Source organism: Pleurodeles waltl, chromosome 4_1 (assembly GCF_031143425.1).
Source record: "Pleurodeles waltl isolate 20211129_DDA chromosome 4_1, aPleWal1.hap1.20221129, whole genome shotgun sequence".
Taxonomy (NCBI): domain Eukaryota; kingdom Metazoa; phylum Chordata; class Amphibia; order Caudata; family Salamandridae; genus Pleurodeles; species Pleurodeles waltl.
Window position 1 is genome coordinate 130,895,732 of NC_090442.1, and position 21,476 is coordinate 130,917,207.

Sequence of the window (21,476 nt, forward strand, 5' to 3'; positions counted from 1 at the left end):
TTCTTCTGGTGGGCGCTGACCTACATGACATGTACAGGGGAAGAAGAGAAGTCATTACCAACTGCACCGTCGAAGTGAGTGGCCCACATCCCTACCCTTGCCATGTGGCACATGCATTCACAGTCCTTCATGCTCGCAAAACTCTGCCCCCTTCATTCTTACATCCAGCCCTCTCCACCCAGGCATAGCCCATACAACTTGCACCCTATGTACTCACCTGTTGGTCTGGAGGACCGTAGAGTAGCATGTACTGGGGAAGAACCCCGTCCACGAGCTTCTCCAACTCCTGTGTAGTGAAGGCAGGGGCCCTTTCCACAGACGCATGTGCCATTGTCTCTTCCAGACCGAGGTCACAGCAGCACTTGCTGTGTAGGTCCTCTCCTGTCGAAGATCAGGTATCGGGTGATTGAACAGATAGAAAATGGCGGTCACGTCCGCGGCGGTCATGTCCGCGGCGGTGATGTCCGCAGCGGTGCGTATCATCACCGCCGGCGCACTTCGTCATTGGCTCCTGGGACCCATAGGGTCCAATGTTAACCAATGCAACATTGCGCGGCGGTCTTCGACCACCTACTGCGACGGTGTACAACGCCAGCGCAGTTACCTCACATCCCATTGTCCCAGTTTAGAGGTCGGGCAGCCGCCATTTCAGGGGCCCACATGGCTTCATTCTCTACTGCGTCACACATACCTAGGCCTGGACTCAACACACATACAGACAAGTTTTGGGATTTTGTTTCGTGTTCTGTGTAGCTGTGGGTACATACCTCTGAGTTGCTTGACTCTGTGGTCGCTGTTGTCCTTCCTAGGCACCGTCAGCTGGGACATGTGAGGAGATGGCGGAATCCTCCGGTGTACTGACCGCTGGTGGACCTGTTGACAATGGAGGAGCGACATTTAATCATCACCTACAGGTTTGACCGTGCCACAATCCAGGAACTGTGTACCCAGTTGGAGCCAGACCTTATTTTAAAATCCGCCATTCCACAGGAATCCCCCCTCAAGTGCAGGTGCTATGAGTGCTCCATTTCCTAGCAAGTGGGTCATTTCAAACAACAGTGGCCATGGCATCAGGGATGTCCCAGCCTATGTTTTCCAACGTGTTGTCCGAGTGTTGTCTGCCCTGCTGAAACACATGAGGAGCTACATCGCTTTCCCTAAGGTGGAGGATTTGGCTACAGTTAAAGGTGACTTCTATGCCCTGGGATATATCCCTAACATCATAGGTGCCATTGATGGGACCCATGTAGCTCTGGTCCCCCCCCACAGGAGTGAACAGGTGTACAGGAGCCGGAAGAGTTATCGTTCGATGAATGTACAGATGGTATGTTTGGCAGACCAAGACATCTCGCAGGTAAATGCTATGTTCCCTGGCTCAGTGCATGACGCCTACATCCTGCGGAATAGCATCCCTTATGTGATGGGTCAACTCCAGAGGCACAGGGTGTGGCTATTAGGGGACTCTGGTTACCCCAACCTCTCATGGCTACTGACCCCAGTGAGGAATCCCAGGACCAGGGCAGAGGAAAGCTACAATGAGGCCCATGGGCGGACTAGAAGGGTGATCGAACGCACCTTCAGCCTCCTGAAGGCCAGGTTCAGGTGCCTGCATTTGACAGGTGGTTTCCTATTCTACTCACCAAGGAAGGTGTGCCAGATCGTCATCGCCTGCTCTATGCTTCACAATCTTGCTTTGCGACGCCAGGTGCCTTTTATGCAGGAGGATGGTCCAGATGACGGTGTTGTGGCAGCTGTGGAGCCTGTGGACAGTGATGAGGATGAAGCTGAGGAAGAAGACATTGACAACAGGGACTCTGTCATACAGCAATATTTCCAGAGACGCACAGGTGAGAACAATTTCTTTACTAGTACATTTACTTTCACACTTCTACCTCTATCCTGTCTGTCAATTTTAAGCAGTATTTGTTAACTGAGTTGTACATTTCCATTACGGTTTCACAGGTGTGGTTACCAACGTGTGTCATCTGCTTGCATCCTTCATGGACTTGTGATGTGTGATATAGGTATGTTGACATTACATTTTCGAAAGGATTTTGTCATTGTCATAGATAATACACATTTTAAAAATCACAGACTGACTCCAGATTGTTTTGTGGTTCAAGGGTGTTTATTGAAGTGCTAATTATTGGAGGGGGTGGCAAAATGGTGATGGGGGATGGTGGAGGAATGTCCATGGCAGAGTCCAGTCTATTAGTCTCACAGGTGCACTGCCCATAAAGGCATAGGAAGTGGAGCTGGGGCAGTTCGAATATGGACAGGGTAACAAAGTGGGACAGTGGGATGACAATCAGGGTGGTCTCATTTCTTGGCGGGGGTCTTGCTATCGTGCTCTGTCGTGTTCCTGGATCTCAGGGACTGCTTGTGTGGTGATTCTCTGTCTGCAGGGGGTGGGGTGCTGGTGTGGTGGTCCTGTGGCGGGGCGTCCTGTCCACTAGCACCGGCGGAGGTGGTGGGCAGTTCATCGTCCAGGCTAGTGTCAGGAGTCCCTTGGAGTGCCACGGTGTCCCTCATGGTGTTCTGTATGTCCTTCAGCACCCCTACGATGGTGCCCAGGGTGGAGCTGATGGTTCTGAGCTCCTCCCTGAACCCCAAATACTGTTCCTCCTGCATGCGCTGGGTCTTCTGAAACTTGGCCAGGACCGTAGCCATTGTCTCCTGGGAGTGGTGGTATGCTCCCAGGATGAGAGGGCCTCGTGGAGAGTGGGTTCCCTTGGCCTGTCCGCCCCCTGTCGCACAGCAGCCCTCCCAGTTCCCCTGTGTTCCTGGGCCTCTGTCCCCTGGACCGTGTGCCCACTACCACTGCCCCCAGGTCCCTGTTGTTGTTGGGGTGGTGGGTTATCCTGGGTTCCCTGTAGTGGTGGACACACAGCTGATTGACGTGTCCTGGGTACGGAGGTATGGGCCCGCTGGGTGGGTGCTGTGCTGCTGTTACCAGAGGGTGGAAGGTCAGTGTTGGACTGTGCCTGTGTGAGGGGAACCGACTGTCCCGAGGCCCACGATGGTCCGGGCTGGTCATCTGGATCCAGCTGGACAGAGCTGCTGTCATCACTGTGGGCCTCTTCTGTGGGTGGGGTAGAGATGTCTGGACCCTCCTGTCTGGTGACGTTAGTTAGTGGTCCTGCAGGGGTATAAAAGCATGATTATTGCATCTGTGTGTGTCATGGTGTGCAATGGGTGGGTGAGTGTGTACCCCAGTGCTAGCATTCCTGTGTCGGGGCTTGTGTGATGATGGTTAGGGGGTGTTATGGGCATGTGCAGTGGGCATGCTTTAGTGATGGGTGTCCATGCTTTGTTGTGTCATGCAGGGCTTGGTGTTGGGATGTGTGGTTTGTCTTATTAGTACATTAGTGAGGAGTTGGAGTGATAGGGGAGGGGGTGAGGGTGGGGGTGTGTGAGATAGCATGCATGTAGGGCGGGGTATGATAGTTAAGATTTGACTTACCAGTGTCCATTCCTCCACCGACTCCTCCGAGGCCCTCAGGATGCATAATGGTAAAGACCTGCTCCTCCCATGTTGTTAGTTGTAGGGGAGGAGGTGGGGGTCCGCCACCAGTCCGCTGAACCGCAATGTTGTGCCTGGAGACCACGGAACGCACCTTCCCCCGTAGGTCGTTCCACCTCTTCCTGATGTCCTCACGATTTCTTGGGTGCTGTCCCACTGCGTTGTCCCAGGGCTTTTGAAGTCTTGTTTTATTTCTCTCTATCAGCTGTTTTTGCCTAGGCCAGCACAAGACATTCTTGCTCACTCTGTGCTTCTTTCAAGGCTGCAGTAAGATAGGTTGCCGGTGAACGTGGTAGAAGTTTTGTCTCTGACATTCGTAGAAAAATACATATCCTTACGTAGGGACATTTTCTCAGAACATCGGCTGTTTTATTATAAAAACACTTCCCTGTCCCTTACACATTAGAGGGAGATTCCAGCCAGAGAACCATGACTGTATGCTGATTGCTGAACGCTTCGCTACAGCTGTTTATGCAGACTTCAGGCCTTTGCTCAGGTATGAGGGATGATGTCTTCCAAGGGGAACTTGAAGGGCAGAATAAGAGCTTAACACGCTGTGCTCTATCATAGCTTAGGTAGGAATTAGTCTATTAACTCTAGTGACAATATGGTAGCGTTATTTCTCTGTTTTACTCTCCTTGTCACAATTTTAATCTTGTCATGCTGTATCGTCCTGTTTATTGCAGCACATGCTTTGCTATCTAAGATGCAGTCGCTTCATTAATATCTTATTGAAACATATACTGCCTCCGTTTGTCATTATGTATGTGAGACTAATGTAACTGAGAAAAACGGATGAGACCTGAGTGACCATGGTTTCCCTGAGAAATCAATTATGTCATGCGCTCAGCTGCCCAATCATCCCTGCCCTTGGGTGGAGATGAGGCACTGCTAGTTAGCCGGAGCAAAACCCGGATTAGGGCGACAGGTGTTACCTGTAGTGGGTTAGACTCAGTCTCCCACACCGCAGGCGATTCTGCCGCTCAAAATCCAGTAGTCTCATTACTATAATGAGAGCCTACACAACAATATTTCTACCTGTTCCAATGAAAGAATTATCACTTACTAAATGTAATAAGGTAACCCACTGTTATCGTATGGGAGAGTTGAAAGACAAGTTTGTGATTTTTTCACTACCAGGACTTGTAAAGCTTAAAGGTACATGTCCAGCTTTGTAAATACAATGCACCCTACCCTATGGTATGTTTAGGGTCTACTCCCGAGGTAACTTAAATGTATTACAAAGGAAGGTTCAGGCCTAGCAAATATTTGTTTGCTGGGTCGAATGTCAGTTTAAAACTGCATACAGGTTTCAATGGCAGACTACTTAAGTGGGTGTCACAATAAGAGTTGCAGGTCCACTAGTATCATTTAATTTACAGGAGCTGGATACCTGTAGTAGCACTTTAGTGGGGACTATTAAATGTGGCAATTAGGTGTAAGCCAATTTTACCATGCTTAAATTTGAGAACATAAGCAATTTAGCACTAGTTAGCTGTGGTAAACTGCACAGAGTCCTAAAGACAAGATCAACACATTCAGCAGAATAGGAAGATAAAAGGCAAATGGTTTGGCAGAAGAGCTCACCAAAGGCTGTCAGGTCTAACTTGTCTGTCCCTCAGCTGAAAGTGAGGAGAACTACCCACCCCTACTAAGGCAAAAGAACCTGGATAGACCATCAGCATTGGCCAGGGCAGTGTTCCACCATAAAGCTATTGCCCTGTAGGGATATAGACCAGCTCAACAGTTTGGGATTCTCACTCCTCATCTACATGGGCCATCTGAGAGTCTTGTGATCTGTCTGAAGATGGAAGAGAGTTCCAAACATGTATGGTTTCAACTTCTTCAGGGCCCAGACTACAGCAAACCCTTTCTTTCAATAGCACTCTACCTCTGTTCCATGGGCAGTAACCTCCTACTGATAAAGGCTACAAGTTGGTATAGGCCATCCTCATTTAGCTGTGAATCACGTAGGACATAAACGTTAGAATATGGGGACTGAGTCCATCCATTTCATCAAATTATGTTGGACCATTTTCTAGCTACTTCACAGGGCACCTTCTGGACCCCTAACCTTACAGGGTACTGGATGGTATCTGCAACCTCTGAACATAACCACTCTGATTCCAAATTCAATCATTTATTGAAGTAATTGTATTGTTGTGTTAAAAATATGAGCTGCAATTATTAGCAGGGGCAAACAAAGCACTGCTACCAGCATTATAAGGACGGTGAGGAGAATAAACAGTTCAACGATTATGACAGCAATATGTGATTATATGACTATATGATTATGCAAATACTTATACTCCTACTTAATACTACTTGCACTATCAAGAGCATAGTCAGAATGCCTTCTGCCAGGTCTCTTGGGACAAATTCCCCATACCTGTGTATGATGTAACATGAAACCAGTCCGCTGTCCTTTGCACAATGGAGATTGGAGTCAACATCTCAGTCCCGGCCAAAGTGTTCCAGGATAATCTATAGAAATGCTCCCCCAGAAAATTTAGCCCAAAGGTGGTTTATAATGAAAGAATTGTTGCAATCGCACTGTGTTAGAGGTGCAGCTCTGAACTGATGGTGTGTATTGCTTTCTCCAACCAGACAACTAAAAACAAGTGCATTATGCACAATGTTCTTAGCCTTTAACAAAGTGTACTAGGCAGCTTGATAATATGCCTGCTAAGAAATGTAGTGCCTGCAGAACAATTTCTAAGTATGCTATCATGAATGTGCAAAGCATGTAAAAAGTCACTGTTTAGAAATATGTCAAGTTTAAACATGTAACTGAAATGGCGATTTGTGCTCAGGACCTGTTTTGAGGGGCTCCCAGGCCAGGATAGTCTCATTCTTGGCTTGGAGGTACTGAGCCTTGCCCCCGTCTCGTATGTATCCCAGATACATCACAGAACCCTGCCGTATACGGCACTTGCTGGCCTTAATAGTCCTTGAACTGCTAATCCTCCCAGCTGCAACTGAATATAGCTATGTCATCAAGGTAGGTCAAAATGAAAGCCTCCATCTGAGCCAGGACCTGCTGAGCAATCTCTGAAAGGTGACAGGTGATTTCATTAGGCAGCATCACCCTGAATTCGAAGTGACCCTCAGGGGTGGAGAATGCAGACCTTTCTTTAGCCCCCTCAGTCTAGGCAATCTGCCAGTACCCGGATGTTAAATTGAAGATACTTTGGAACTCAGCTGGTCCCAGCCTATTTATGAGCTCACCTGCTCGGGATGGGGTGAGCATCAGTTTTGGTAACTAAGTTGAGCCCCCTGTAATCCAGATAGAACCTGAGATCTGGGGTCGGTGCCTGGTGGGGTGGCCTTAGGTACCAGCACTACTGGGCTAGGCCAGGGACTATTGGTGTACTCAATCACCCCCAATTCAAAGACATTGGATACTTGTTCCTTGATGCTAGTCCCCATCTTGTCAGTTAGCCTTGACATTTTGTTTGTCACAGGCATACTGTCCCCTGTATCGCTGTCATGGGTACATAAATATGTGAGCCCAGTAGTAAGGGAGAAACAAAGACAAACCACAGCAACAACTGACAACAGTCCCTCTGCTGATCTGGGGTTAGGGTAGGGGAGAGGTTGACAACACCCCTCACTGACGCATCCTGGTTCTGAGAAGATAAGAGGCTGGAGGGAGGTTCACTCTCCTCTTCCACCCAATCATCTATCAGCAAGAGCCTGGTGATTTCAGACCTCTCATTATGGTATTTGAAGTGATTAACGTGGAGTACCCTTAAGGGGTTCTTAGGTGACCCCCCTCTTTCACTCCTTCACCCTATATGGCCCTAACCATTAGTCTTGGAGGGCCCTGGGCTCCTCTGGTTCCATAACAGACACTTTTTGGCCAAGCTGAAACTCGACTAGAGTAGCCTTCTGGTCGTGCCAGAGCTTCATTACCTCCTGGTTGGCATCTAGATTCACAGAGGCCTTCTTCCAGGTTTCTGAGTGTCACCATTTAGCTAACTACATCCTGGGAGGGCTTCTACGGAGCTTGCTCCCACCCCCCCTTCACCAAATGTAGAGGTCTCCTATATGGTGGCCATACAAGAGCTTAAACTGGCTAAACCCATCTCCTCTCTGTGGTACGTCCCTGTGGGGAAAAAAGGAGACATCCCACTTCTGCTTATCAGGTAGGCCCATAATAATTCCTTTAAGGCTCTTGTTGAACCTCTCAACAAGTACATTGGTCTGAGGGTGATAAGGTGTGGAGAATGTATAAGTAACCCCACACACATTACACATTGACTTTATGGAACCAGATATGAAGTTTGTGCCCAAATCAGACACTGCTTCTTTGGGAAACCCTATTTGGCTAAAATTCCCTTTCAGGGCCCTAGCCATTGCAGGTGCAGTCACAAACTTATGGCATGGCATCTGAGTATCTAGTGGCATGGTCCACCAAGCCCAGGATAACCCTGTTACCTAAGGCAGTCTTGGGGTTCAGAGGCCCAACAATGTTGATGCCCACCCTTTCAAAGGGGGTGTCAGCAACAGGTAAGGGACCAAGGGGATCCTTGAGCTTATTTCATGACTTTCAACTGGCCTGACAGGTGGGACATAACCTACAAAATGCATTTGATGTTGTCTTCATCCGAAGTCAATAGAAGTGTGAAACAAGCTTGGCAGAGGTCTTGTTCTGTCCCAAATGTCCCGGCAGTAGTACGTCATGTGCCAGACCCCGTAGGACAACTCTGTAGCACTGGGCGACTACCAAAAAATGGGTTATCCCAGACTCAGGATCCTTAGGGTACTATATGGGAGGTCATTACCCCAATAGAGGTAATCTCCTTGCAGCTTTCCGTCTCAAGCCCTCAAGAGTTGGGCCCTCTTTCTGAGCTCTGCAGAACTCCTCTGTGTCACCAGCTGGCTTTGGCAGACCTCTCAGGGCTGCAATGTCCTCCCCTTTAGGCTCCAGGACATTGCCCTCAGCCTCCTCTTGGATCATGAGAGTTTCAAGGGCCAGTTTCCAATGTCCCTTGCCCTTCCTCTTCTTGGCAGGAACCTGGGCCATTTTTCCAGGTCTCCTTGACTCCCCTCTTGGGCTGCCATCGAACCTGTGGCTAAGCACACCCACTGAGGCAACCCTAACATCTCCACTTGAGACTAGATCTTCACTTCTTTCCAGATGGTGTGCTCTAATTTACTCCCAAGCTGATAGGACTCACATCCCATGGCAGGACTCACAGCTATTGTTAGAGAACCTGAGACTCCCTATTCAAAGGGAAGCAGAGCCACAGGATAGTGACTCTCATTGTTGTCTGTTATGCAACCTGGTGGAACGTATAGGAGATTACCTGCTCTGAAGATGCCAGATGACACCTGATAGTTGTCATACTAGTTCTTGTGTCCCTTAGAGCCTCCACCCTCTGCCCATTCATGATGACCTGTACTTAGATGTTTTGGAAGACATGTGGGCTCTGGGCACCATCTCTGTAACCCATGGACACTAAGGTAACCTCTTCATCACCCACTATGCTCACTGGGGCCAACCCCTCCCAAGCACTACACTGGCCAACTCTGGGATCTGCCTACCATTTGGGGACCATTCCCTCTTAGGTTACTTTGCATCACTCTTCATGTGCCCACTCTGGTAACATTCATAGCAATTAGAAATGGGATTTCCTGTCTTCTTATCAGGAAACCCATTCTTCTTTTATCAGTCTGGTTATCGTTCCCCTTACAAACTATGTTAGGGACCTTTTGAAAACTCTTTACTTTTTGTTTTTTCTCCCACGTTCTTCTGTTGGGGAACCCGCTTCACCCTTTTGGGGATGTCCTCAAGATGTCTTCTTGGACAATCTTATTCTGACTCAGATGGTTCCCTCTGCATACTGCAACAAAAAGTAAATGATGTACAAGAAGAGGAAGTTGTCTATTTTGTGATCTTTCTAAGCCATCCTCTCTTTGTCACAACACTATCCTCCCCATCCTGCTGGTGTTGCCTCATTCTATCCCCAGCATGGCTGAGGGACTTGATGAAAAGGCCCGCCCCCCCAACCTTACTCTCTGAGGCTAAATTAGAGTTCAGCTGGTAGTGGTGAACAAGTACCCTCAGTTTATATGGGTCCAAAACTTGATGATAAAGGCAGAGAATAGTGACACTTTTGGCAAAGATTCCACAATGCTGGGGTCTGTGTTATGGGAAAAAGTTTCCTTTTAGCGAAAGTAGTGTCAATACATTATTGGCTCTATTAATTCAAAAAGACTCTCCTTGTCTGGTTCTGTTTTCTCAAGGGACAAAACAGCAAGTTGTACAAAATCTACAATTATCTTGGGGTGTTGGGGTGGTCTTGTGTTGTAGTTGGGTGAGTACGTAGGGATTGAGTTGTCGGTCAAGGAGTCTGAGGTGATGTATGCAGGAAAGTAGCCCCTTTCTAGCTTGGTTACCCCCACTTTTGGCCTCTTTGTCATGGTGTTTGACTGTGTCTACTGGGATCCTGCTAATCAGGACCTCGATAGTTATGCTCTCTCACTTAAATTATGGTTATTGCATACTGGTAACCCAGTATTTCACCCACAATTTACATACTAGTGCCCCCTTATAAGTCCCTAGTATATGGTACTTAGGTATCCAGGGCATTTGGGTTCCAGGAGATTCCTATAGGCTGCAGGATTTCTTTTGCCACCCATAGGGAGCCCATGCAAAGGCTTCTACAAGACTACCATTACAGTCTGTGTGAAAAGGTGCATGCACCCTTTCACTGCCATTTACACTGCACCAGGTCACTTATAAGTCACCCCTATTGCAGGCCCTCCAGCCCTGAGGGCAGGGTGCAGAGTACCTGTGTGTGAGGGCACCCCTGCACTAGCAGAGGTGCCCCACGACCTCCAGGACCATTTTCCCAGACTTTGTGAGTGTGAGGATACCATGTTATGTGTGTACTGGACATAGGTCACTACCTATGTCCAGCTACATAATGGTAACTCCGAACATAGGTAAGTTTGATATCAAACATGTTGGAATCATAGCCCAATGCTTTTTCAAGCATTGGCTGTATGATTCCATGCACTCTGGGAGCTCCTTGGAGGACCCCCAGTATTGGCATTACAGCCTTCTGTGGTTTTTCAGGCAGCCCCAGCCGCAGCCACCTCTCAGACAGGTTTCTGCCCTCCTGGTTCTTGAGCAGCTCAAGTCCAGGAAGGCAGAATAAAGGATTTCCTTTAGGAGAGTGGTGTTACACCCTCTCCCTTTGGAAATAGGTGTTACAGGCATGGGAGGGGTAGCCTCCCCAGGCCGCTGGAAATGCTTTGAAAGGCACAGATGGTGCCCTCCTTGCATAATCCAGTCTACACCGGTTCAGGGGCCTCCAGTCCCTGCTATGGCGCGAAACTCGACAAAGGAAAGGGGAATGACTACTCCCCTGTCCACCACCACCCCAGTTGTGGTGCTCAGAGCTCCTCCAGAGGGTCCCTGGGTTTTGCCATCTTGGATTCCAAGTTGGCAGGGCACTCTGGGAGCATCTGAGTGACCAGTGCCAGCAGGTGATGCCAGCGCCCTCCCCTCATAGGTGCTTACCTGTTTAGCTGACCAATCCCCCTTTCAGGGCTATTTGGGGTCTCTATCCTGGGTGGTTCTTCAGATTCAGATTGCAAGACTCCAGCATGAATCCTCTCCATCCTTTACTTCACCTTCTAACCGAAGAAACTGCATCTGGACCCTCCAGGAACTCCATCAACTGCAACAAAGAAGCAAAGACAACTTCGGCAACATTGTATCTTCAGCTCCTGCCAGCAACTGCACCTGTTTCCCAGTTGTGCATCCTTCGAGGACAGCCTCTCTTCAGCCTGCACCAGAAGAACAAAGGAATCTCCCTTGGAGTGAAGGAGTCACTCCCCTGCTTCAGCAGGCACCCCTCTGCAGCGACGACCGGTGGCGTGGGTCCCCTCTCCTGACGAAGTGTGTGGATCCAGCATCACAGGTGGTGGAATGAAGTGGTCCTGATGGTCCTGACGTCCTACTGTCTGACTTTGGGGGAGGTAAGAGCTTGCCTCCCCACGCAAGACAGTCCCCTCGTGCACCTTGTGTTTTGCAGTTGCCAAGGCTTGTTGGCATCCTTCGACAAAGTTCTTTGTGCACCATGCAGCTCCGGCTCCCAGCACTCCTTCCTGCAATGCACCACTTCCTGCGTGGTTCTCCGGCGGCGTGGGACCCTTTGTTGTAGTGCTTCATGGGCATCCTTTTGTACCTTATTTGTCCCTGTGCTGTGGGACTCCTGTGCATGCTGCCTGGTCATCTGAGGGCTCTCTGAGTTGCTGAGAGTCCCCTATGACTCCCCCTCCTGGGTAGACTCCACCAGGTCCCTCCTGGTCCTGGGAGGCGCCATTTTCCGCAAACCGCAAGCTTTGCATGTGCCAAGGCTTGTTGGCAGAATCCAGTAAAGCAAACCAGGCTGCAATCATTTATCCGGTGTGGGACATCATCTGCACCAACCAGGAGCCTGCATCCATCTTCTTGGGTGCAGTACTGACTTGTTCTTCACCGGTGGTTCTTCTTTTGCGCCTTCATCCAGTTTAGCAGGGGGTCCTGTCCTCCCTGGACTCTTCAGTGATTCTTGGACTTGGTCCCCTTCTTCCACAGGTCTTCAGGTCCAGGAATCCATTGTTGGTGTCTTGCATTCTCTTCTGGTTCTTGTAATATCTTCTTTCTCATGTTCTTGTGTGTTCTAGGAAAGTTACTGTGATTTACTCCTGCTTTCCTGGGCTCTGGGGTGTGTTCTATTTCTTACCTTTGGTGTTTTTCTAATACTCCCAGCGCCCTTCTACACACTACACTTGCCTAGGTGGGAAAACGACTTTTTCACTATTTGCATTGTTTCTAACTGTTTTTACAGCTATTTCTGCATAGTAGTGTATATAATTTGTGTATTACTTACCTCCTAAGAGAATATTGTCTCTATGGTATTTTTGGCATTTGTGTCATCAAACTAAAGTACCTTTATTTTTGTAGCACTGAGTATTTTCTTCTATGTGTGTGAGTGCTGTGTGACTGCAATGGTATTGTGTAAGCTTTGCATGTCTCCTAGTTAGGCCTTGGCTGCCCCATCCACACTACCCCTAGAGAGCCTAGCTTCTAGACACGGTCTACATTTCACTAATAAGGGATAACTGGAGCTGGTATAAGGTGTAGGTACCTTAGGTACCCACTACAAACCAGGCCAGCCTCCTACAATGTAGGAGGGTGTGATAATGGTGGAGGTGGTGCAGCTGGAGATATGAGGTTGGCAGGTATAGTGTCCCTCATACATTGAGTTGCCTCAGTAGAATCTCGTCATGGATGCCATCTGGGCAGTTGTGGGTAACAGTTTAATGAATGGTGGATATCTACTCCTCATCAGGGGTTGTGTGCAACTCAGATGTTTGAGAGAAGGCCTGGATTGGACCTTCATGGGAGGAGTATGTAGGAGACTTTACAGAGGAACCTGTTTGACAAGGTGTATTTGAAGGTAAATCCAGTGGCAGTCAGCAGCTTTAGGAGGGAGGGCGGCGGGTGGGAAGCACACACACACACTCATTCTTCCACACACACACGCATGCACACATGCACATCCATTAATAACACTCATAACATTCAAACATGCACGCACCAAACATTCATTTTAAAAGATCACACACACACACACACACACTTACCTTCAGCCTCGGAGGTCCCAGGATGGTTGGGACTGCTGCCGTCCCTCATTGGCTGACCTTAGATCAGCCAATGAGGGAAGGCAGAAGTCCTATCTTCGTCACAGAGTGGGATGGGGTCATTGAGACTGCTTACCCCACCCCACTCTGTGATGAGTTGTCACTGATTGACACTCGCCCTGGGTGCTTCAGTGCCCAGGTCGAAGTCAGTGGGTGACGCTTCCCTCGTCACCCACGGGTGAGACTCGAGGCACCTTTGCGGAGCCAAGGAGGTCACTCTCACAGGAGCTGTGACCGCCTCAGCCCAGAAAAGTTCAGCTCAGGCAGCCAGGAATCTGTGCAAATCGCGCATGTCTGCTCCCGGCTGCCTGAGCTGAACATGAAGAGTGTCTGTCAGGCTGACCTTTGTTCAGCCTGACCTGCACTCTTCATGAGGTGCAAAAGGTGGGGGGGTGTGACCCCCCCGCCCTAAAGGACGGGCCGTGTCTGGGTAAATCCTGGATATGTGGAACAAGCAGCTGTGGCTGGGGACTGGAAATTCTCAGCAATGATTGAGGAGAAACACCACTGCTCTGCTCTGAGGTTGCCTTCTTCATGTTTTGTGTGGGGACAACAATTTCATTCTCCTTGTCCTGTTCCTCCTCCTGGACCAGCTCCTGCTCCTTTTCATATTGAGCAGTGCTGGCCACAGACATTTCTGCTTAGAGAAGGAATGCATTTTCTCTGCAGATTGCTCACTGCTTGTAAATGGTTCAGAATCATTGTCCTTGTAACTGTAAAAAATAAGAATTTGACAGTTAAAGTACATTATATCCAGTTTCAAACAGTATTTTAATGAACATTGTTCTGCAAAAAAAAAAAAAAAGTTATTACCATTAGCCTACAACCTAAATATAAATGAAGATTGATTCAGGGATAGAATTATAATAATTCAACACCATGAAACCATCATCTCCAGCCACAGTTTTGCCTTTTGGAGATAACACTTGATGTTAGGTGCTGAACCAAGGTCTTTGAAGTTGGTATTTTCAAAGTATCTCTAGATCCAGCAGCTAGATAGGCATACATAATTATTATCCCTTTATATTAAATGCATCAGACAAACAAATGCTGACATGTTAAACATACATACAAGAAGGGAAAACAAACCACACCAAGAAAACAGACTTTTATAATTTGATAAAATGACACAATTGAAGGCAATGAATTGGACAATGGACAAATAATAAGATACAATAAGAAAAAAGATAGGGTCCCAGACTTACCTAACTGACATACAGTAGAGCCTCTAATAACTGCTGCTAGGTTTTCTCCTGATCTCATCATGGATTTTTTGACAGCAGACAAGAGAAGCTGACAGGAGAAAGAAACACATAAGCGAGTAAGCCATCCAAAAAAGTACAAGAATAACCTATATAAAGGCATAACATACTATTTTGGAGACCTAGAAAGCTTGCTTTCCAGCCAGTTACAATAATGAGTAAGAGATAGCTTAGATTACTACTCCAACATTGTCAAGTCTAAAGGTGATTTGATAATGCAGTAGATAATAACTAATGTGAACTCATAACATATTGGGCATGTTGCCAATAGGTATGTGTAAGAAAAGACTTGTCATTAATAAAGATTTGGTTAGATCCAAAGGCAAAATATCAGACATATAACTTTCCTGTCTCTACCATCCATCCGCTGTGTGGTGACAGTCCTGATTTTGCAGCATTGATAGGAGAATAAGTTGCAGTTGCAGGTGGTGGGTTACACAACATCACAGTGCCCTAAACAGAAAATAAGAAACTAATGAGTATATAACAGTGTAACTGTATAATTGTCAAGGATATATTAGACTAGATTGTAATGCAATTCAAACAAACATTATCAAATATAGTATTAGTATTTCATGCAACACATGATAAAAGTACCATATAATGTGAGAGTAAGTATGTAAATGTAAGGACATACCTGTGTCTTTAGATGGGATGTGTTGCAAAACCTGCCCCATGTGTCACCCTGCTGCTGTTGTAAGGACTCCTGCCACAGCTGAAGCTACCAAGCTGCTGGAATGAGTAGCTGTATCGAAATATTATGAACAATAACATAACTAATTATAAAAGTAGAAGGAACTAATAGGACGTGTGTGGGAGGGTGTTTTAGAGTCGTGTCTATGTGGTGTTTGACAAACAATCCCAGTATGATTGAAGGAGAGCTATGGGTGAGTGACTGTAGGTTTATATTTAATCAGAGAAAAAGAGAGGGGGAGATTTGATGTATATCTGGCACCATATTACTGTTGTTGAAAACAGGCAGCCATTATAACAGGTGGGGGTGCATTGTGGAAATGACAGCCTCCTCGAGGTTGGTGAGCCAAAGACAGGATCCAGTTGGTCCTCCAGACAGTACTGCAGCCAGCTGTATCCTGGAGAACTTCTATTTCACTAGCCTCCTCTCATCCTGCCATTTGTTACTTGATGACCTCCATGGTGCAGGCCTCCTCTCTCAATGTGTTTACCGAGTTTGTCACCTCCTGCCATTAGGCTGCCTTCTGTGTCCCACTGATGGTAAATAGAGGCAGTCCATGTAGTTGTTTGTAGTGTTTTTCAACACACTTAACTATAGGAGCAGTTTCCTCCTCAGTCAAATCAGTTTCTTCTTCACCAGAGTGGTCTGCATGCTTCTTCCTGGGTGGGCTGCAGGCAGGAAGAAGATGATGAAGAGAAACTGAAATATCCTTTGGTGTGGCAGCATATATGTTGTTGGACGTGAATTAATGCCAGGTGCGTAGGATTGGTTTCAGATGTGTGTAATTCTCCCATTCCTTTCCATATGGAGGTCTCAGCCCTGCTTTCAAAGGTTCTGCTAAATATGTGGAGATCTCCACCCTAGTAATGGAGATTTCACAAAGTGAGGGAGGTTCTGCAAACCATAAAATATGGTTGAAAATGTCCTAGTAGTAAGTTTACAGTTGTATTTTATGTTTAGGCCCCACTATTTCTAATCCACAAATTTGTCTTACCATTATTTTTCTTGGCCCCACTTGGGATATCACCACAAAGTTTTTCTGGAAGGAACTGAAGTGAATGAGCACTTTTTTGGAAAGATTTGTGAAGATTCACCATTATGTAATATATATAAAGAACAACAGTTAAAATGAAGTTATATCTAGGTGTTAGAATGAGACATGAGCTAACCTTAAAAACATTGCAGTTAACCCATTTAGAGTTTAGACAACTCACTATAAATTGTGCCCCATTGTGTATTGCTTATGACTTCACATACTACAGCGCTAAAGACTTCTTTTTTCACTCATTGTCACACATTGTTAGGAAGTGGCTTGGATTTGCTTACTCCCCCCTGACATTTCTTTTATTTTGGAACTCTAGAATTAGGACCTATGCTGTGAGTAATGACCACCCTTTTAGTCTCACTCACTGCAAGCTTCTGATAAAATGGATTTGAGCTATAACTGCCACTGTCCAACTTTTAAAGTAAGGCCCCTTGCTGCACAGCTATGCTTGTTTGGTTTGTGTTCATTAGACACGAACACTGATGTGCACAAGTGAGCACACAACTGCCAACTTAGCAAATCAAACAACTGCCTGGCTCAGCCAGTTATCTGATCACCTGTAGCCTTGAGCAGATGAGACCTTGAAAGACGTGGTTATGGCCAAATAAATCAGCTGGGTAGTGATTCCAGTGTCAGTCTGCAGTGCCTTACTATATTTACAATGTATGGGGAAACTATGTAATATAATAATATGGCAGAAAGAAATTATTAACATGCATCTCCCTATGTTTAAATTGGTCCAGAGTGCAAATAAAATATTAATTTGGCCATATTTGTTCTCTTTTATGTACTTTGGATTTTGCCACAATTCCCTGGGCCAGCTCTGAATGTGATTTTGGTTTTAAACTACCCTTCTTGCCCACGTTAATTACTCCTCTGGCCAGATGGTAGCTCAGAACCATTCCTTAAAAATAGGCCTATTTGTTTGAGAGTACCCATTTCTTGGTAGAAGGAGGAGGCAGGGAGAAATCTGCATAAGGTGGTAAGCTGACATTTAACCGACAGGCCTGTGCATTTCCATCCCAAAGGAACAAAGAGGACACACAAAGATCTCTGGGACTAGTCACACCACGGACGTCATCTGAGGTTTTATAGCAAGGACCAATTTTGCAGTGCCAATTTGTGTCAATCTTGAAAGCACCAAGGATGCTGTGCAGGGGATTGAGCCAGCCTGTAAAAAGAAAGTGCCTGTCAGAAGTGGAGGGGCATGTGACTTATATGGGCTCAGCAGCAATGCTCACCATCTAGAACTCTCCATCTCACCTTCACTTTTAAACCCCACACAGTTCTGAGAGAGAACAGAAGAAGGAAAGACCTATTGTGTGGATGAACTGCTGCCTGGAGACAATGCCATACTTGTACTTCTTGGGACTCTCATGGACTGTCTCCAATGCCATTAACACTGCTTTGGGTGACAGTAGAGGATTGACTTACTGGGGACCCTAGAAAGGAGAATTACCTTGGATGATTTTTGTGAACTAGTCCTGTGGTGGGAAACACTAGAGGTATCCCCTGACACTTGCAGGAAACACAAACACCCTATACGGGCTGGAGGGTGGAGGCAGGCAGGATGACTTACCTTGAGGGCCATGGGCTGCTGTTGAAGGAAAATCTCAGGCCAAGAAGACTACAGGAGCCCAGATATGGGTGGCATATCCTGGTCTCAGTGCAGCTGTAAAACATCCCAGCAAAAATCCTACAGAAAAGAAGCGTTCTACTAGGAGTTCAGAACAGAAAACCCCATTCTAATAGGTCCATGAAGGCCAGAGAAAGCTTTGTCTTTATCAGATGCTCATTGGCACCATTTTAGGCCAACATGTTCTAACACTATTAGTGCCACAGGTGGATGCAAAATACTCTCCCCACCTGATCTGATGAGCCTCCGGGCCTGGTTGAGGTGGCCTGTGAGGCAGTGGCTTCCCAGGATGCAGCTAGGTCACCTGTCTTTCTCTCTCCACTCCCTGCCAACATCACAGGAGGCAGGAGAGAAAAGTAAGGCACCTGGAAGTAAGTGCTGATGGTTGAAAGCTGGTCTGACTGGGTGGACACCCATGTGTTTCTCAAAGAAATACACAGGCACCCCAAACATGGGGCCTGGGGCACCCAGTTGATCAAAAAGCAGTAAAGCACCAGTTGCCATTTAGCTGTGGGGAGCAAATAAAAAAAGAGGCAAAGTGGACGTCCCTTTTTGTCCCAACAGCTTCAAAGATGCATCCTATCAGCTCTAGCAAGGGCTTCTAAGTTCTCATATTATGCATGTAGTGCCCCGGGTGCCAGAGGCAATGCAGAAGGAATTAGTTTTATAGGGGCCACCTAGCAGCAATTGTGGCCCACAGATATTCCACAGGTGTCTGTCTACCTACAAAGTTTGACTGCCTACGTCTCCTGGAACATAACAAGAGTGACCCCAGGAGATATTCATGAAATTGCAAGTACGTCTGGAGGTGGGGGCTTTACTCAAGAGTTTCTGATTTGTATGGACATTGTTTGGGCTTGCTAGCACCAACTGTTAGAAGTATCTCCAACACGGGGTGAAGAGTTCCAGTGTACACTTGAGCGGTTACTAGACCTGCATGGCTTTTCTTTATTTTGCACACTGCAGGTTTTAAGGCCCTTTAGAGAGTGTCACAATAGGTATTTACATCTTCCGTTTGGTATATATTTGTTCATTTACAAGTATTTAATTTTGTATGTAATAAAATAGTTTCCCTTTTCATAAGAAAAAGCACTCACTGGGCAGTGTTGTTGTGCAGCTGGGTTGTGAGTCTCTAGCCCACAGCACCTCCCCTAAGTAAATCGCGGGGTTCCCTGACTCACTACCCCGAGAGGCAAGTGCTACAAAAAGATATTTGGTTCCAAGTTTCGGGGTTTGTGACCCCAGAACACCAGAGATGAAAGACATTCCAACCAGCATTTCTCACATTCATTCAAAATTGCTACTGCATACTGCTCATGCATGCTTAGCCCATAAGCAATACTTAACATACATGGGCATTATACACGCCCATTACATATAAATGTAATCAGGGCACTGCAATTACAAAGGAGAACAAGGCCACAAGCCAAATGGCATTTTAAGGTCATGGATTTGCAAGGCAACCCAATCCTTAGTACATAAATTTGGGTTATTTCTCATAATACATTCCGCGAATGACGGAAGCAACGCCAACAGGCTGGCGGTGCTTCTTTGCCCATTCTGACCGCGGCGGTAAAGCCGCGGTCAGAAAACCGGGGCCGGCGGTTTCCCACCAGTTTACCCCCGGCTGGGTGAATCCGCCCCTTACCGCCAGCCTGTTTCTGGCGGTTGTCACCGCCAGGAAGAGGCTGGCGGTAACGGGTGTCTAGGGGCCCCTGGGGGCCCCTGCACTGCCCATGCCACTGGCATGGGCATTGCAGGGCCCCCCTAACAGGGCCCCATGAAGCTTTTCACTGTCTGCTTAGCAGACAGTGAAAAGCGCGACGGGTGCAACTGCACCCGTCGCACGCCCGCAACACCGCCAGCTCCATTCGGAGCCGGCTTCTGTGTTGCAGGGCTCCTTCCCGCTGGGCCGGCGGGCGCTATCTTGGGTAGCGCCCGCCGGCCCAGCGGGAAGGTCAGAATGGCACCAGCGGTCTTTTGACCGCGGAGCGGCCAAATGGTGGTTCCCGCCAGGCGGACGGCAACCGCCGCCCGCCGGGATCAGAATGACCAGCTATGTCTCAACTACTGGATTTAAAATGAACACATAGATAATGAAAGATACAAACTGTTCAGAATCCTCTTTATACATGATGATCATACATTCCTGAAATACATGACTATTGCAAAGGTACCTAAAGCATAATGATTACACATCTTACACAGTCATCACACATGACCACTACACAGCCTCGTCCTTTAAGCTTGTCGCCCATACACATTATCACTTATCAAACCCATAATCCATCCTCACCAAACAAGCCTATCATACATCTTCATCCAACAAGTTCGTTCTACGTCTGCAGCATATAATGTGATCATATACCAACAACATAAAAACTAGCAATACATACTAATCAATCCACTTTATTCATCCACATCATACATGAGCAACATGCATTGCCATCATACAAACTCATCACACATGTTCATCACACTTTGCTTTAGAAACACTAATAACAAGTCATGAGCAAGGTCACTTGCTTTTCATGTAAACTGCCCCATTGCAAGTAGACCGATCATTATTTTCAACAGTGGACAAGAAGCAAGATTTGCACTTACCTTTGTATTTCTTTTTCCAGTCCATCAGCTGCACAGGATTACTTTTTACTTCGATTATGCAATCACTGTCATATTGTGACTGTTCTGGATCTTGCCACTTACTCTGCCTATTCTGTGGCTGTTCTTCGTGAGCATCATTATCAAAAGAGTAGGAAAGTATTTCACTCTTCTTTTTAGTCGATCTAGAACAACCCATAAGAGCACTGTTTGTAAAGGCAGAATAAACCACATTTTCTGTCTGGCTGAAAAATAAATCACTTTTATACAAAACCATTCCTTAACGTGACATCTTAAACTATTTACTGTGGCTTTTAATATAGTACCAGCTGTGTCAAGTATGAATGCGTGTGCTACTCTGTGGTTCCCCTTGTGGTGCTTGAAGACTGTGACTGTGTACCCAGCCCACCCCTGACTACTGTTAACATACAAGATGGACTCAAACTCTGATCTGAACTCTCATCTTAAAAGGACATTTCACCTAGATACCCATACACCGCACTTTGTGCACGTCATACATATATGTCACAACTATCTAGAACACAAGCGTGAGCAAGATGTTTAACATAGACTTTGTATAAATGTCAATTACATATTGCTACCCCATGTGCTACCTCTGATCTAGATCAACGGTTCCCAACTTTTTGACTTCTGTGGATCCCCACTTTATCATTACTGGAACCCAGGGACCCCCCACTGAATCATTATTGGAATCCAAGGACCCCCCCACTGAGTCATTACTGGAAGCCGGGGACCCCAGACTAAACAATGTTGATGATTTGAAGCACTAAACAATACACAAAAAATTCAGAAACACACACTCATCAAACACAAACACAAATGATAACACATTTTATTAAATTTGCAAACAAACATAAAAATTAAACTTTAATTTCAAAAGGAAGGCTGGAGCTTTTCTAAATTCAACTGAAGTTGCAACACATAGTCCATACTATATTCTGTTTGATGCACCTGCACTGCTCCCACAAATCAATCTGAGGATACTAATT

The 21,476-nt window shown here is 46.7% G+C and overlaps 1 protein-coding gene across 1 annotated transcript in view; it reads right to left on the reverse strand.

Moving 5' to 3' along the window:
* The window catches only part of LOC138288481 (E3 ubiquitin-protein ligase TRIM39-like), a 232,599-nt gene that overhangs the window by 32,900 nt on the left and 178,223 nt on the right, over window positions 1-21,476 (reverse strand). Inside the window, exon 8 of the mRNA XM_069230037.1 lies at window positions 20,470-20,651. Within this exon, the coding sequence (XP_069086138.1) occupies window positions 20,470-20,651 (182 nt within the window). The remainder of the gene's footprint in view (window positions 1-20,469; window positions 20,652-21,476) is intronic.